At 38.0% G+C, this 17,212-nt stretch overlaps 1 protein-coding gene across 3 annotated transcripts; it reads left to right on the forward strand.

Moving 5' to 3' along the window:
* Nucleotides 1-1,103: 1,103 nt before the first annotated feature.
* LOC129259627 (metabotropic glutamate receptor 3-like) lies at nt 1,104-16,649 on the forward strand. Of its 3 annotated transcripts, none has more exons than XR_010293330.1 (6): nt 1,387-1,490; nt 6,163-7,399; nt 7,727-7,967; nt 12,876-14,044; nt 14,959-16,175; nt 16,415-16,649. XR_010293330.1 is itself a non-coding variant. In XM_064098273.1 (6 exons), exons 3-6 carry the CDS (start codon nt 6,599-6,601, stop codon nt 15,580-15,582), a joined length of 2,835 nt encoding a protein of 944 aa, XP_063954343.1. In that variant the 5' UTR covers nt 1,387-1,490; nt 2,538-2,615; nt 6,163-6,598; the 3' UTR covers nt 15,583-16,301. The 3 variants fall into 3 exon arrangements, 2 of the variants coding, with proteins under 2 accessions (XP_063954342.1, XP_063954343.1); XM_064098273.1 differs by lacking the exon at nt 16,415-16,649 and adding an exon at nt 2,538-2,615 and having other exon boundaries at nt 14,959-16,301; XM_064098272.1 differs by lacking the exon at nt 16,415-16,649 and having other exon boundaries at nt 1,104-1,490; nt 14,959-16,301.
* The last annotated feature ends 563 nt before the right edge of the window (nt 16,650-17,212 follow it).

The raw sequence follows: 17,212 nt of genomic DNA on the forward strand, positions 1-17,212 counted from the left end.
GGTAATCAAGATTAACCAAAAAATATCATTGTATAGATGGTTCCGAAAAAAAATCTGCAGCTTTTTTATAATGCAGCAAATGAACACACAAATCAATTATAGAAAAAATCTGATTCCTCATCATTCTGACTTTTTTTAAAAAGAATCACTTCTTATTTATGTGTAAGATATATGAGCTGGAATCACTTTATATAAGCAATATAATGAGCCACTCACAAATGGTGGTCGTATGTGTTGTCATGAGCATTATAAAGTTCAAAGCCAAATGAAATCTTACGCACATAGATCACCACTGTAGTACATCGCAACCAGCAGCACTCTATATACCCTGAGCTGGAAATAAAGTCATCATGCCATAGTGTGAATAATCTCATATAAAAAGGGACTAAAGTTTTCTCTCATGTGTAAACCTGACATTTATTATGACGTGTATTACGTAGTATTTTCAGTTCATGAGTCATCTTGTGTTGACCAAGCCAAAGGTAACGTGCACACTTTTTGTTGATGATTTGTTTAAAAAAAAACAGAAAGCAGTTGATTTTCTTTACATCTCAATACACTCTAAATACAAGGATTCAAAATGAATTAAATTGGCTATGGATAGCAATTGATATTGAACTCTGGTAATATTAGAATAAAATCTTGAAGATTTACTTCTAGTATAAAATGACTTTTATTTCAGTCCAGAGTTCGATTGACCACTTTTTAGGGGCGAATCGTATTTGAAAAAAGGTCATGAAATTTGGAATATATTATTTTTATCCTCGTGTTACCCCCCCCCCCAAAAAAAAAAGGAAGAAAAACCAGGAGGGGCTCAAATTCAAACAATTTTGTCAAAACCAAGTTGAATCCGAGTGGATTTCCCCTTCAGCATGTTTAGTATGATCAATAAACTGATATTCTTGTGAATGTTTTTGTGGGAGGATAAATAAGAAATTATTCTTCAAACATTCGATTGTATTGATATTCATTCAAAAAGAAAAATATGAGAATCGTGACAACGTTTACTTTGTAATAAACTCCCGATGATTGTTCGTCGTGCGTTCGTTTTTGCCCAGTGCGCGCATTTATCCCGACACCTTACATTTCCGCACGACCCTTTCAGTCATTTACCATTTACATTTTTCAATCGGTGGTTAGATATTGTTTGAAATTTGAAACTGAATATGCTCGTCAGTGACACGTGCTGACAGTTAGGTAAATTAACTATTATTCTTCTCTATAAGGCTTGCTTTTCGGACGACGTATAGATAGACATCATCATCTGCATGATTAAAGTTTATCTCGTTCAGGTTGGAGTAGGACAAAGTCCAAGATATACCAATCTTCATCGGGGACCTTTACGACCCTAGTTTGCTTCTTTTGCTTTGTAAACTTTGCCTAATTACAACACCATGTATTTACGTGGACGCAGGTACTTATAAGACTGAACAGTGTTAATTGGAGTATACAGTTTGGTAGAAGGGGAAAACAACTTACAAGACAGATTGGTGAGTAGGTCTATAGGATTAAGGATTTCTATTTAATATAATGTTAATTCGTATTGCATGATGAAATCTAACATCATCACATTTTGAAAATAACATTTGCGTTCAACTTTGATTTGTATAAATGAGGTTTTACTTATTAATATGTAAACTGAAAAGGTAAACATCTACATGTATATCAGATGGAGTTTTCACATAAGCCTCTGTACAATAAAAGGAGCCTTACATAACATGTCAATTTTTACCAATTATTTTAAATCATGTTAATTAATATCGTTACTGACTTTATTATCGTTATAGGTCTATGTCATATATGTGCTAAGTAAGTGTCTTCTTGATAAACGAACTCAAATGAAACAAAATATAAACAAAATCTATCCATTCGAGAGCAATTATTTCGTTTTAATGTGATGGTATCATTAATGTTTGTTGAAAATAGAAATAGAAGAGAACTTGATGAAATTTGAAAGGAATGATGCCCTGTCCTATTCAATACTGGACATGATATTAGCAATTGTCATAACTTGCACTTTATAAAAGCCATTATATTCTCAGTATACATGTTACATACATACATTCAGGTAGCCCTAGGTTAAGAAAATATGCATTGGTAATATGAACTTTGAATCGTAAACAGAATGCATATTATGCCAACAGGAAAAGCCTTTCACAATACTGACAGAATTATTACAACTAGTTTCCACGTAACTACATGTAACAGTGTCAGAATGCAAATTTGGCTACTGAGTGATGATGCGATTATTTTGAAGGCTGTTCTATCATAGGCATAAACATGAAAATCGCAATTAATTTTTTATGTAATGTATTTTCAATCCCATTAACAAAATAGGTACATGGGATTACAGTGCAAAGCTCATCAGAATGGTCGTTTTTTCGAGGGGGGGGGGGGGTGAAAAAATTATGGGGTAAAAGTTGATGTATTCATGATTTTTGACCCCATATAAAGACGCACTTTGTTTTTAGGGGAATAAAGTATTTACACGTATATATAAAATCGTTTTTTTTATATAAAAAACTCTGAATTGGCAGACAGGGTATTTATGACAGGACCCCACTCCCACACACACTCACTCTCAGACACAGTTCTTTGCATACGGAATGGGCATGGTGAGTGAGAGAAAACAATAATAATGAAAATGTAGGCATACACGGGATATGTAAATGAATATTAAGAAAATACAGAATAACCAGAAAATACAGAATATTCGGAAAGTAACAAAGCACAATATTCTTAAGCCCCCCCCCCTCCCCCATCTCAGCTCCATATTAAATAACCGTAGTCACGATTATGTACACTGTTAAAAAACCATAATTTTACAGAAAAACAGAAGATTTTGCAAAAAGCAATAACAGAATCATTCTGTAGATTCATAAAACAGGAATTTTTCTGCTATTTAACAGAACAGGTCAGTTTAAAAAGGGGAAAAGGGCGTTTTATTGAAGGAAATTTGTAAGATTCCATACACCAAATACCAATTTTCTGTAAGATTACGCAATCTGGTAAGATTACTGGGGACCGTTTCATCAACATTTTTGTCTGACAAGTTGTCAGATCTGACATCTTTCCTTGATTCTGATTGGCTGAGAGGCACTGTTACTGTAGTAACTGTCGGATAAAATGGGACTTGTCGGATAAAACGTCCGACAAGTCCTTTCATGAAACGCTCCCCAGGTGTTCTCGAGACTCTGCTGCAGGAACTTCTTTTATTTTAAGGATAAATTTTCTAACAGTGTACGCCTATATAGTTCATAACATTGATGTAGAATGAAAGTTGACATTATGATTACAATGAGAGTATATTACATAAACGAATTATACCCTATACTTCTGCTCGAATGTCTCACCGCATAAAAAAATGTGCTTCAAAAATATCGAATAGGAATGAAATGGAAAATACAATAGTGAGCGAGGCAATGGAGTGAGAAGACAGATAATTGAATTTTGCTTTAATATTGGAAATTCGATTTGTCGCTTCCAAATGGGAAGGTATTAGAAATGCAATGCCGATTAAAAGGGGTTACACGTACTTTGCGTATGGTGTTTGAATATACGGAGACTAGACAATTCAAATGTAGGCTGTCTTGAATTGCACGTGTGGATATCATAATAATAATAATTCATATAAAAAGTAGAAAAAATAATGTCTAAACTTTTTATCAAAATTGAGAACATGGTGTTTGATTTACCTCATTTCTATTCATTTCAAGATTAACGATATTCAGCGCTAAATATTGCTTATTTTCATTTGCCACAATCAGATCTCATTTTGGTCACCCTTTCACCTAAAATTGTGTACTATTGTTAAAGATGATCCTACACATGTAGTGTTCCCTTGAAAGACATATCATCTTAGTCATGAATAATTATGTACGTTATTTGGACAAGATATTGAATACGCGTTATCGCGGGTGCCTAAAATACCGATCGGCGATATGAGTACATTAACCATGGTGAAGGGACTGCAAATATTTACCTGAAATGAACGGCGGAATGGGTAGCCGACAATATTCTATTGCGATAGCAAGAGATGTTGTTCTCTCAGTCCTCAAAGATCCCTATCTGTCATCGTATTTGTATTCCTTGTATATCATTTCTATTCATTCTCTTCTCTTCTTTTTCTTTTCATTCCTTTTCTTTTCTTTTTATTCTTCGTCTTCTTTTTTCCTTTTTTATTCTTCTTCTTTTTCTTCTTCTTCTGTTTTTTCCTTTTTCCTTCTTCTTCTTCCCATTTCTCCTTTTGGATTCTGTTTTATCTTCTTCCTGTTTTTCTCCTACCATCCTCTTATTATTTTCCTCTTCATCCCTCCCCCGCCATAGTTTGAGCTTCTTCTCAATCATCACTACCACCATAAATACCATCACCTTAATCGTCATCACCATTATCACTACAACCATCAATACTGCATCACCTTAATCATCATCATCACTAGCACCATCAATATCATCACCTTAATCATCATCACTAGCACCATCAATATCATCACCTTAATCATCATCACTAGCACAATCAATACCATCACCTTAATCATCATCATCATCACTACCACCATCAATACCGCATCACCTTAATCATCATCACCATCACTACCACCATCAATACCATCAACCTTAATCATCATCACCATCAATACCATCACCTCAATCATCATCACCATCACTACCATCACCTTAATCGTCGTCATCATCACTACCACCATCAATACCATCACCTTAATCACCATCACTACCACCATCAATACCATCAACTTAATCGTCATCATCATCGCTACCACCATCAATACCATCACCTTAATCATAATCACCACCATCATCATCAATACCATCACCTTAATCGTCATCATCATCACTACCACCATCAATACCGCATCACCTTAATCATCATCATCACTAGCACCATCAATATCATCACCTTAATCATCATCACTAGCACCATCAATACCATCACCTTAATCATCATCACTAGCACCATCAATACCATCACCTTAATCATCATCATCATCACTAGCACCATTAATACCATCACCTTAATCATCATCATCATCATCCTTCTCCTTCCCCTCATCATTTATCCTCTTCATCATAATCCATACAATCATGACAACTGTAGGATGTATGATGCCGAGTATGAATGATGTGCACCCTCTTTCATAGACACACACACCCACATACACCCCCACACACGCACACGCTCGCTAACATGTGGTCGCTTGAATACCATATTTATCATAGTGTAATTATATTCATTGAAATGGGAAACTCAATCAATTTTCAAAGATTATCTTTAAAATTAATATCCTAATAATTCCCTTCAATAAAATATGGAGAGAAATATAAGCTTTTATGGGGAATTAGTAACGATTTGGAAACGAAATTGAATGAATTGAATATCATACCGACAAACGTTGGATTTCCTTATCGTTTATGTAATATACCTTCTCCCCATTCCCTTTCTTGTAGAAAACTTAAACAACTACAATAGACCTTCGTATTAATCAAATCCGCTTTCTTCTTCTCATAAAATCATTAAATGTATATAAATATGCTGTTTACTTATCCATCTCCTATATCATTTTCCTTCCTTCTTGCCCTTTTTTCTTCATTAATTTCAAAGTCACATAACTAAATCGTCGAATGTCTGTGTTCAACAAAATTAAAAATAAAGTACAGGAGCACAAAGAAAGTTAATCTATTAATGAAAACGACATAAATTTTCATAAAAGAGAAAAGACAGAAAGGGAAAGGAAAGAGGAAGAGATATGACATCGTTTTATAAATACTGTGCCAAAATCCATCGCAAAATAGGATGTTTGTATAAAAGAGCAATAAAAAAAAATTATCGCTGGCTTCGCTCACAGCTTTTAGAAATCTTGCCCCATACGGCATGTCTGTCCCTTAACATTTTGGCACATTACGCTATTGGAACTCAGTTCGAGACCTTTCAACAAGATAGCCTTTTTGATTTAGTGAAACTTGGTCTTTATGTTTTGTTTATTTACTCATGAAAAGCTTGCATTCTTCTAGACACAATCGGGTTGATATGGGTAAATGATATAGATGAATGATTTGACAAAATCATCATGAACCGAAGACAACGGTGACGAATTCTGAGTCATATATAACCATAAAAATATCGTTTCTTTCTTTGTTTTACAGGTTTAAACAGAAAATAACCCTCTCCACTTGAAGTCGGAACCCTGGAAATATTGGAGAAAGCAAATAGCATTTTGTAATGACACAATGAAGTCTCGAAATGAATGTGAACCTCCGACTTGTCTCCGAATAATGTTGATTCGTAATGTATCGCTACGAGCCCTTTAGGAAAGTCTAAGGAAATCATTATTTGCATCAATCTTAATCTTTCCTGAAAGTATCTTCACCCTGCCATAATTATATATTCAATAAATTTGAGAGAGAGAGGAAAGAAGATGATAAGAATGCAGGTATGCAGAGGTACCCAAGAACTAGTATCCTAAATGGCATGTTGTAGAAGACTTTGATCGAATGCACCTGACACTTATTTTAAGCAACAGTTTCACGACTTAAAGTCGTGCATGACAGACATCCTTGTAACTATCAGACTTAAGTAATTATGGCAGCAACGTATATTTCAATTAGAATATGTTTGGTCTTGGTCATATTGAGGACTCTGGCAAATGCCGATGGCCCAGAGCCCGAGGTCGTCTACCAACGGGACGGCGATGTCGTCATCGGTGGGTTATTTGGACTCCACTACAGCACTAAAAATTCAAAGGCGTGCCTTATAATCAGGGAGTTCCAGTCTCTGAAACGCGTCGAGGGCTTCGTCTACGCCATTGAGTACATCAACAATGACAGTTCGATCCTACCCGGCATCACCATCGGGTTCCATATCTACGATACGTGTTACTACGACATCGTCGCACTCGGGAGATCGATGAACTTTGTCCCCGACAGGAACGGGGTCATTTGTAATTGTGTGAATGGTACCTACAGTGTAGTCACGGGGACGTCGTCATCGGGAGGAAGTTGTTCCGGGTCGACGAGGCACTCCACTGTCCAAGGTGATGGCAGCGGTGGGATGTGCTGCAGAGGAACCCCGTTGATTGGCATCGTGGGTGCGGAACGCAGTGAGTCCAGCATGCAGGCAGCGACTCTCTTGGGTCTTCAGGCCACACCGCAGATCAGCTATCTCTCTACCAGTGATTCATTGAGCGACAAGCAAGTCTATCCATATTTCTTAAGAACAGTCCCACCCGATCGCTATCAGGTCAGCGTCATTGTGGACATTCTGACCAACTTTAACTGGACTTATGTATCTTTCCTGTACTCTGATGACGAATACGGGCAAAATGCTTACTCGGAATTCCTGGTACAGACAGCAGAGGCTGGAATATGCATCGCATACCATCAGGTAATTGTAGACGTAAATTATTTCTTTACGCTTTAGAAATTTCAGATCTCTGGGAATCATAGAGGTCTCTCACAAATCAGTTAACTAAACACTGAATGCCTTTAAATATCTTTTGCTGGAGTAAACAGTTTATCGGCTGTTTATGAAGTCTCTTATATGCGGTTTAAATCAGCAGGACAACTTTGGATTGAAACGAATCGGAGAAGATATAGCTATCGATGTCAAAATAATGTTGGCCCATCAGGCCCAATCAAGAAAATCTCATCATTATGTTGTGTTTTCACCCCTTGATTTCATTCTCCAACTTTCTCTGTCGCACCTAACAAGTCTTTAGACGAAACTGCTGACCCGGTGGAGTACGACAGGATCCTAGCTAAGATGATGGCGTACCCCTACAACAAGGCCAGGGCTGTAGTGCTCTTTACCCATCCACAAAGTGCAGTAAAGATACTCAACTCTTCCGTCAATGGATCAGCTCCTGGACACTTCACCTGGATCGCCAGTGACGGCGTAGGAAACATCGGCGCCGATGCGTTTGACATAGCCGGATTGAAGTCTGCGACACTAGGTGAGTTTCGTCATCAATCATACACGGATGCAATATTAGCCATCTTTGTCTCGACAAGATCAGCTGGCTCATGACCAACATCTGCAACCCTAGTTGATTCACACTGCTGAACTGATATACTTGATCAAGCCAGATTAAGAAATTTTCACACAGGTCAGCGGTGGATCTACGGGGGGGGGGGGGGTTAGGAGGTTTGACCCCCTTCCCCAATTTGGACAGCCAATTTAAAAAAAAGGTAATGACCTACATTTTGGAGCCAACCCCAAATTACCTTCATTTTATAGTGAACCCCCCTTTTTTTTGCTTGTCAAATTTCTCTGTCAAACCCCTCCTTGGAAAAAGCTAGATCCTCCCCTGCAGGTAGGGAATCGTAAGGATTTGATTTCAAGGGATATCAGCTAGGCTCAATACAATTCAACTTCTAACCAATCATGTCACAGCTCTACAAAAATAACATACAGTACTTAATGCCATTGTCTGATTGGCTGGATATTGAATTTCCATTGTGACTGGGTTGCACAGATTCGAAAATCGATACACAGGTCAATTCCTTTCGATTTCCCTTGATTATGAATTGTCTCTGACCATGCTGACGGGTTATATTTGAGAAAATGTATTGAAAATGCTCGTCAAATGACAAAGCACCGGTCTCGGAGATCTGTGACGAAAATTGATGAACCGGAAGAGCAGTTTTGTCCGAAGTTTCAGAACTGACGAAAATTTTCCTATTATGTCGTTTGTCCACAATCAAGGACTAATCTGCTGTTTTGATATTCACAAAGATTATAACGATCACGATTAAATGTGACAGGCGTTCAAATTTAATTCCTGAATGGAATATACATGCACATAATCTTTGCAGTGACACTTCTACAAGCATTTTGATACAGCAATATAACAAATGTAAGGAAAAATATGACATGTCAAACATCCCTATCAAGCCTTTGACATTCCATTATGCGAACATTATGAACAATTCAGTTATTCATTTTCCTAAAAGAGCCACTTCAAAAAGTAACAAGAAACCTAGCACAAATCATGTCTCCCCCTTCGGTCTTTGCAGAAAATGTGTGAAATCTTATAATACATAATAAATGCTGTACGATGAGGACAAGCATAACAGCAAATTCCAAACAGGTTTGGTGCCCATTTAGTTACCTAACCTCCCCTTCGTCATATTTGACAAACATGCTAAAAGGTGCGCAAACAGCCATCGTTAAATCCGTACATGCTATGGTTTCTTGAGTGTTCCGAGCTCGTGCGTGCTTATCCAGGGGCGGATCCAGGATTTGCTAAATGATCGGGGCAACAATTTTCCGATAAGAAAAAATAGGGGATAATATAATCTTCAAAATAGGCATAATATAGCCCTGTAATAGGTGTTTATCCTTGCACTTTCAAATATATTTACCAGAGTTAATCAACGTGTGGACTACAACTTTAGGATTTTAATTTTTATCAAGAAAAGTAGATGGCCCAGAAGTTGGTGGCCATTTTTTCAAAGACCGTCGGGGTAGAGAGGGTTTATTATAGATTTCCTATTTCCTCCAACCCGTCCCCATCTGAACAATAAAACAATGATTTACGGCAAATTAATCTTGTTTTAAAATCACCGTGCATGACTACATCACCATGGAAACTAGGAATTCAGTAGCCTGTATTAAGTACCGATTAGCTATTTGTGCCGATCTTCATTTTGCTTCAAATAATTGCCTATTTGGAATATCATTTTCATGAGTATGCCGCGCAAGAGAAAGTATTTTTCCCGCCACATTTTTCTGTGCACATCTTTATTGCTTCATTTATGCTGGTTCTTTAAATAAAGCTGAAATAATTTCTGTCATCCAGTTTACCATTCTTCTCCTAAAAAGTAAATACTTTTCATTAAAAATGATACGATTGAAAAGTGCACGAACATGTGACAGATTGCAGGGATTATTAAATGCACGTTATTTTGCCGAGCTCAGTTTGTTTGCATACAGAGCGAGAGCGAATATTATGATCACGTTTATTCGGCAGGATATGGGGCGCAATTGCAAAGTGATGTGCGGTGTCACGATTTGCTGTGGTTTTCAATTACAAGAATAGAAGAAATATGAAAAACAAACAAATATAAACCGGTGGACGGTGTTTGAGTAATGTCGAATACTAAAAAAAAAAGATATATCACGCAGCAAACGGCATGCTTCATTACTATCATTATCCCTGCAATTATAATCGAGATTATCGATAGTCTCAATCGTTTCCTTTCAACATCACCATCAACATCACCACCACCATCATCATCCTCATCACCATGAACGTTATTAAACTTTTGATCAGATATGTTTAGTATTACTCCAAATCATTGGATATACGGAAGGGAGCATTGGGATGGAGCCCCCTAAACATACATAATAAATAAATAAATTAGGTAAATTAAAAAATTTCTCAATGAATGTTTAATTTTTATCTTTTTAATTCACCATTAGGCCTACCATATTTTACTGTATTTATGCATGGTAAATCTGACTTATATGTCAAATCATTCAGTTTCAGTTTCAGTTTCAGTTTAGTTTATTTCATTTCCATTTTCTGATAATAAACATAACAAACATATATATACATATGTATAAATGTACAAAACAAAATAAGTGTTATAAGTATACTTCAATAATCAATTAACAAATTCGTAGGAAATAGATGAAATGTATACAATTTTTGTTCAAGATACATTTTGATGATTAGACAAAATTTTATAGATTACAGTTAGCATGTGAAAATGAAAATGAGGGACTTATTAAAAAGCGAAGCTTGTAATTGTAAGCCCCTTAGGATAAATTTGTAGTAATCTTAATCGTATGTAATTAAAAGTAAAGTAAGACAATCTAGACCATATATGAAGAACGGCAAAATAGGTTTGAATCATTGATGTTTAATATGGATTTTCGTGTGTATAGAGTACATTGACTGCATTCATTATCATTCTCCTCAAAATTCTGCCTCGTTTCGCTTTCTTCCCTATACAATATCCCCAGGATATAAACACTATCTTTTGTTTTTGTCAAATCATTTCATGCGTAACTTCACTTCCAAGAACAACTGACAGACAAACAGTTCACTGCGTCCCTTTCCATCTGAAATAGGTAATAGCATTATACCTAAAATGATCAAAATAGTCGCTGAGCCTCTTCTACGATTGATAATTCAACAGCACAAGCTATTGAAACATCAAACAAAATATTTATTGATATAGAGCCGAGAGTGCCTTTGCCTCGATTGGCAATGAATAAAATATTGAAGAGCAGTATCATATACGCATTGTACATGAAATTCTCTGTCAGTGTATCTCCGCCCAGCCGAAGGGCGGTATATTCAGATGTGACAACATTTTAATCAAACGCCGATCGAAATTATATAACCATAATGATTTTGGAAGGTAATATCCACTTCGATGCAAGGCCTCCAATCTAATTCTAGTTAAGATACTAACATGACTAATTTGAAATCATTATTTTGTCCTTTTTCATTTAATTTCAATTATTTTATCGTCAACATGGTAAATCTCCTCACAACCATGGCTCTTTTTCATATTTTCAGATATCACACTGCATGAAAAATGGTGTTAAAACGACACCCATATTCCATCGATGTACGTAGTAGGAATTCATCAATCATTTTACCCTAGCAGTGTCTAGTGAAGTAGTTAGCTCGACACCAAAGGTGTCATTATTGCATTTGCATGTTACACGTGTTCTCTTTGATGTAATGTTCAAACCCAAGGTAATTGGAATGATTGAATACCCGTCCGTCGTGAACATCTGATGTACTACAGCCTTTTTGTGGTAGATTAATACTAGTAAAAATATGTTTCATTCCTATATAGTATATACACGATGTAAAATATAATTTCTGTAAAATAAATCGTTCAGTGCCAGCTAGTATTCTTAAGATCAGAGCATCTAATACAACTTTAGCTTGTTATATTAGTCTAAATCATTCTAAAGGCAATTAGACCTTCTTGGTTTAATAATGCTCACCTTGGGAACTGTTATTTCTTCTAAAAATAAGATGGTCTGAATAAATGACAAATGATTCGATGTATTGAATTGCACCAAACGCTGGCATCGAGTGTGTATCAGACAAAATAGACCATGCTCCCTAAAAAAAATTCGAGACCAAGAAGAAAAAAAGACAAGAAGGAAAAAAGAAGGAAAGGAAAAATAATGAAATATGACAGTATTTTCTGAACATTATGTAATCGAAGTTTTTCGCACAATATGATTTTTGTTTTAGTATTAAGAAAAGGATACAGTGGTTTCTTACTCCTTTTGCTCGTCTACAGCTTCTTATAAATTTTACTTTTCAATCCGTTATATCATGGCGGATAGAAATCCATTTGCGAAACAATCAGACAAAAGCCCCAATCAAACCTACGCTTCAAACAACTTTCCAATAAAGGACATGGGAAATAGATTAAAACACATTGAATGACACATTACTTCGGGAAGGAAATTGAAATGCAAATTATGTATCGTGTTTTACAATGGGTAGTCATAAATATCATGTTTCAAGGACCCATGATCATGACTAAGTAAATCCACTTTCGAGTATCATATCATTAGCAATTCAGCAGCGATTGGAAATAAAAAGAAATATATCAAAAATGGATTCAATAATGGTTATAAGTGGCGTATCTGTGGGGGGGGGGGTCCAAATTGGCCATGCCACCCCTCCCTCGCATATTTCATACCATGTAAGAGCTAAGAGTCTTCAAATGCTGACTGAGTGAATAACCATTCAAAACTAAGTTTTCCACAGAACTACCAATCGGCTGGTAAATAGTACTTCAAATTTCCCAGATAATATGCAATAGGGCCAAGGTATGATTTTTATGACACAGGTTTTTTTTATTCTCCAATTTTTTAGGAATGATGGCCACTGTTCCATACTCAAGAAGCCTCCCAGCTTTTGACGACACGTTCTCTCAAATCAACCCTGAGACGAGTGATGATCCATGGGTTGACGAGTTCTTCAGGAGGTACGTTGACTGTCCACTGGATGACAATGAAGCAACACAGTTCCAATGTCAAGGTCGGTGGCTTAACAGTCGTCTTCCAAGCTTCGAGACCCTTGTCATGGATGCTGTATTTGCCTACGCCTATGCCCTGGACGCCATGATGAATGAGGAATGCATGGAGGAGACTGACGTGACCGCTTGCGTCATTCGTCTTGGGACCGATGGCAAACACTTTGCCCCTTACCTATTTGCAACGGCCTTTGAGAGCTTGGCCAATGGGAATTTCAGTTTTAATCAGTATGGCGATGGAGAGGGAAGGTACGCCATTGAGAACTATCGCCTAGGTGCAGATGGTGTTGTCCTGGAAGCAGAAAGGGTGGGGTTTTGGAAAGATGGTCCGACGCGGGACGCTCGTCTGGAGTTGCATGAATGGGATGTATGGTTCTATACAGATGTTGGTTGGAACACCACTACCCCGCCAAAATCTATCTGCAGCGAGGAGTGCGAAAGTCGGCAGGTAAAGGATCGCATCCCGGATACTGCCACATGCTGCTGGAACTGCCGTCAATGTAAGCTGAACGAGATCAGTGCCACCGAGTCTGAATGTGTGGCGTGTCCAGCAGACGCCCTCCCCGACCCGTCCACAGATTATACCACCTGTATGACCGTTGAGCCTGTCCCTCTTGTCTTCCACAGCTGGCTTGGTCCTTTCCTAGTGGGCCTTTCTGGTCTTGGTCTCCTGACTGCTCTTATTATATTTCTTCTGTATGTCTATAACATCAATGACACACTACTCAGAGGTTCTGATCCTGTTCTTCATTTACTAACCTTGTTTGGTACGGTAACTGGTTTCACCGTCGGACTTATGGCCGTGCTGCCTCCTTCCAGGATCATCTGTACCTTTACCAGAATCGCGGGATCCGTCACATATACCATCATTTACGTGCCCCTTGCAATCAAATGTGTACGACTCTACCGAATCTTCAAGAAGGCAAAGGCCACTGACTCACAAGAAGATGCTCACTTGCTGAGTCTTTGTGGTCAATTTAGCTTGTTTGTCCTAGCAGTCCTGATCCAGGTAAGTGACTTGGATTAATGATAGACCATGGAGGAATGCTTCTTCCTATATGGATTTACGGGGAATATTAAAACTGGGAAGGGCGTGAATAAATTTCTACATAATTATTTTCAAGGTGAACATAAATAGGAAATTGATTTAAACGCTTAAACACATATTGCAGATTATACAAGTGGTCGAATCATGTTGGTATCAAAATGTCCAACTACAGACAACGACTCTTTGAACAGAATGATGATCCACACCCGAGATTTTCCTTGGGTGTTGCGTGTATTATTTTCCATAGGCCGCACCCCCTGAAGATCTGGAAGGTGTGACAAAATAAATGTAACCAAAATGACCTACCTTTTGTATAACCCCGTTTTTTTTTTCTTGTTAAGTTTCTCGGGATCAATATGAAGTTCATTTTGTAGAGAAATCCTTTTTTGTTTGCTTGTCAAATTTTACATCAGCACCCCATGTAAGAAAAGAAATCGTTCCCAGGGCCCTGGCTTTAGCCCTCTGGCATACCTGGCCTATTCTAACATGTCTACACTGAATTCTGGGGAGCGTCTTATCAACATTTTCGTCCGACAAATTGTCAGGTCTGACTACTTTCCTTGATAATTGGCTGAGAGTCACTGTTTCCACAGTAACTGTCTGATAAAATGTCCGACAAGTCCTTTCATCATGTTCATGAAACGCTCCCCAGAATGCCCGGCATTAAAACTGCGAAACAACGTTCCAGAGTCCTTCCTGACATAGCAACGGTTGGTATTGTGAACCTGAATGCAGTCTGGTTGTAAAGAATCTGTAGACCACCCAAGGAGCCATATTTGTGATTTATTACCTGTATGAGAGGGAAATGACCATAGGGGGCCTTCTGATTGGTACATGTAATTTATGTTTGTGATCTCTATTGTTTTTCAATGCAGCTAGCAATAGAAACAACATGGCTCCTTCTGTATCCAAGCAAGGTCGTTCCGGTTTCCTTCGAACGAAACGGTGAGCTGAAGATCCAGATGTGGTGCGATGTCTTTTGGCCGGAACCTCTCTCAACTATCATCTATAACTTCCCCTTTCTCATCATCTGCTGCATCTTCACCATCCTTGGTCGCCATCTTCCCGACAACTATCACGAAGCTCGCTTCATTGCATTCTCGTCGTTCGGAAGTTGCATCCTCATCGGCGCGTTCAGCGTCCCCTACGTTACTGCCAACCTGGAATTCGAAAGCAGTATGTATTCCGGTATCCTGACGAGCTTAAATGCTATTCTCGTCCTTGTATGTCTCTTCGTGATCAAGTTGTACGCTGTGATCTGCATTACACCGGAAGTTCCTAAACTGGTCGGGAGTGCACTGGCACCGGGCGCGTTGGGGATATACAAGGACCGTGCGCGTACGCGTACTACGAGCAGCAGCGCGGAGAGTCACGTGAGCACGACTAATCTGGTTCGGAGGCCAAGGACGAAATCGAGCGAACCAAAAGAGGTTACTTTCAGCGATATCCGGCCAACTATCGGAGACAGGAATGAAGAAACCGAAAATACCAGACTATAGTATAAAGGGTATTTACAAAATACGTTCTTTGGTTGGTAAATACATGCAACATAGCTTCGAGGAAACTGATAAACTATCGGTTTGAAATGTGTCTGAAGATGCACATAAAGTTTTACTGGTTTGTTTGGACAAACATAAATTATCACCGTCACGGTGGTACCTGCCTTCTCAGTCTCATCGCAAGGTGGAGCTATATTAAATTGGTGAAGTGTATTACTTTGATCCCCCTGTACCACGTATACTATTTCTACATGTACATGTATTTCAACCCCTAACTACGTCTTCTACAATAAGGTCTCCTATATTATAAGTTCATGAATTTGTGTGTGACGATTCGAGAACATTGAAACGATCTCAAGTTCGTAACACCGTAACATAATTACGTAAAAATGTATAATGTTTGAAATTCGATTGACGTATTGGCGTGCAATGTCTATGTAGTGTTATTGAATTTCCATGCAAGATCGTATCTTTACCGGGTCGTTTCTCCTACCGGGTCATGACAGGCACAGCTTCGTCAGTGACGTATTCGAATGAATTGCCAGAAAAGATATTTTCCTTATATACAGTATCACAACGATATATGCCCATTGGCGGCGGAAGCCAAAAATTTTAGGGGGGGACCACAACAAATTTAGACAAGCAAAAAAATAAATAAATAAATAAAAGGTTATCAACCAAAAGTTTTAGGGGGGACGCCGGAAAAAAAATTGACAAGCAAAAAAAAAAAAAATATATACAGGGGGGGACCGTCCCCCCACCTCAAATTTAGGGGGGACACGTCCCCCCCCCCCCCCCCCCGCTTCCGCCGCCTATGTATATGCCCCTCAAGAACGATATGGTGAATGTACATTGATCATTTTGTTCGTTTTGGGGACTCATCGATCTATACAGGTCGTCTATAGCAGGGTAATCGAAGGGAAAGCAGGTAAATATCGAAATCTGTAAAAACGTATATAGGCCTATACAGTATACCTGTAGGTGTGGTTGACCCGGATCATTGACTTCTAACAATGTCACTTATTCATATATGATTAGGGCATGGTGCCCCCTCCACCTTTCCTACTACGTTTCGTTATTGTAAAATATGCTTCTTTGTTTCATTGAGTGTCTTGGACATGAATAAGAACCACTGACCTGAATAGTGTAGAGATCAGTGATAAAAAAAGGACACTGAATAGAAGATCACCTTTAATCTTATTTGCTGTATGATTAGTAGGGTCCATATGGTAAATGAAATATGACTCAAGGTGCTGTCACGCCCGAGTTTTTAGCAAGCGTGTGTATACGTATGTGGCAAGCTGTTTAACAAGCTTTGTAATGATTATAACCATATTTCTTGATATCAAGTGTTGTCATTCATTAACAAAACAAAATTATTTATTGGTATCAAGAATCATAATTAATGTTAAAACGGCTTTCATACTCTAGGCATCCACTGGTTAAACTGATGTGACAGCCGCTTCAATAAATTCTCAGAATTAAGTTTGTCTCATTCTCTTCATCGATGGTACATCTTCTGCTCACTATCCAACTCGATCTAATCCAGGAATATATGGATTGCAATATTCATTTTCCTAACCCAAAACCCTGAATCATACCAGTTCAGTGGTTCAAAAGCTATAACTTT

Source organism: Lytechinus pictus, chromosome 4 (genome assembly GCF_037042905.1).
Source record: "Lytechinus pictus isolate F3 Inbred chromosome 4, Lp3.0, whole genome shotgun sequence".
NCBI classification, from domain to species: Eukaryota; Metazoa; Echinodermata; class Echinoidea; order Temnopleuroida; family Toxopneustidae; genus Lytechinus; species Lytechinus pictus.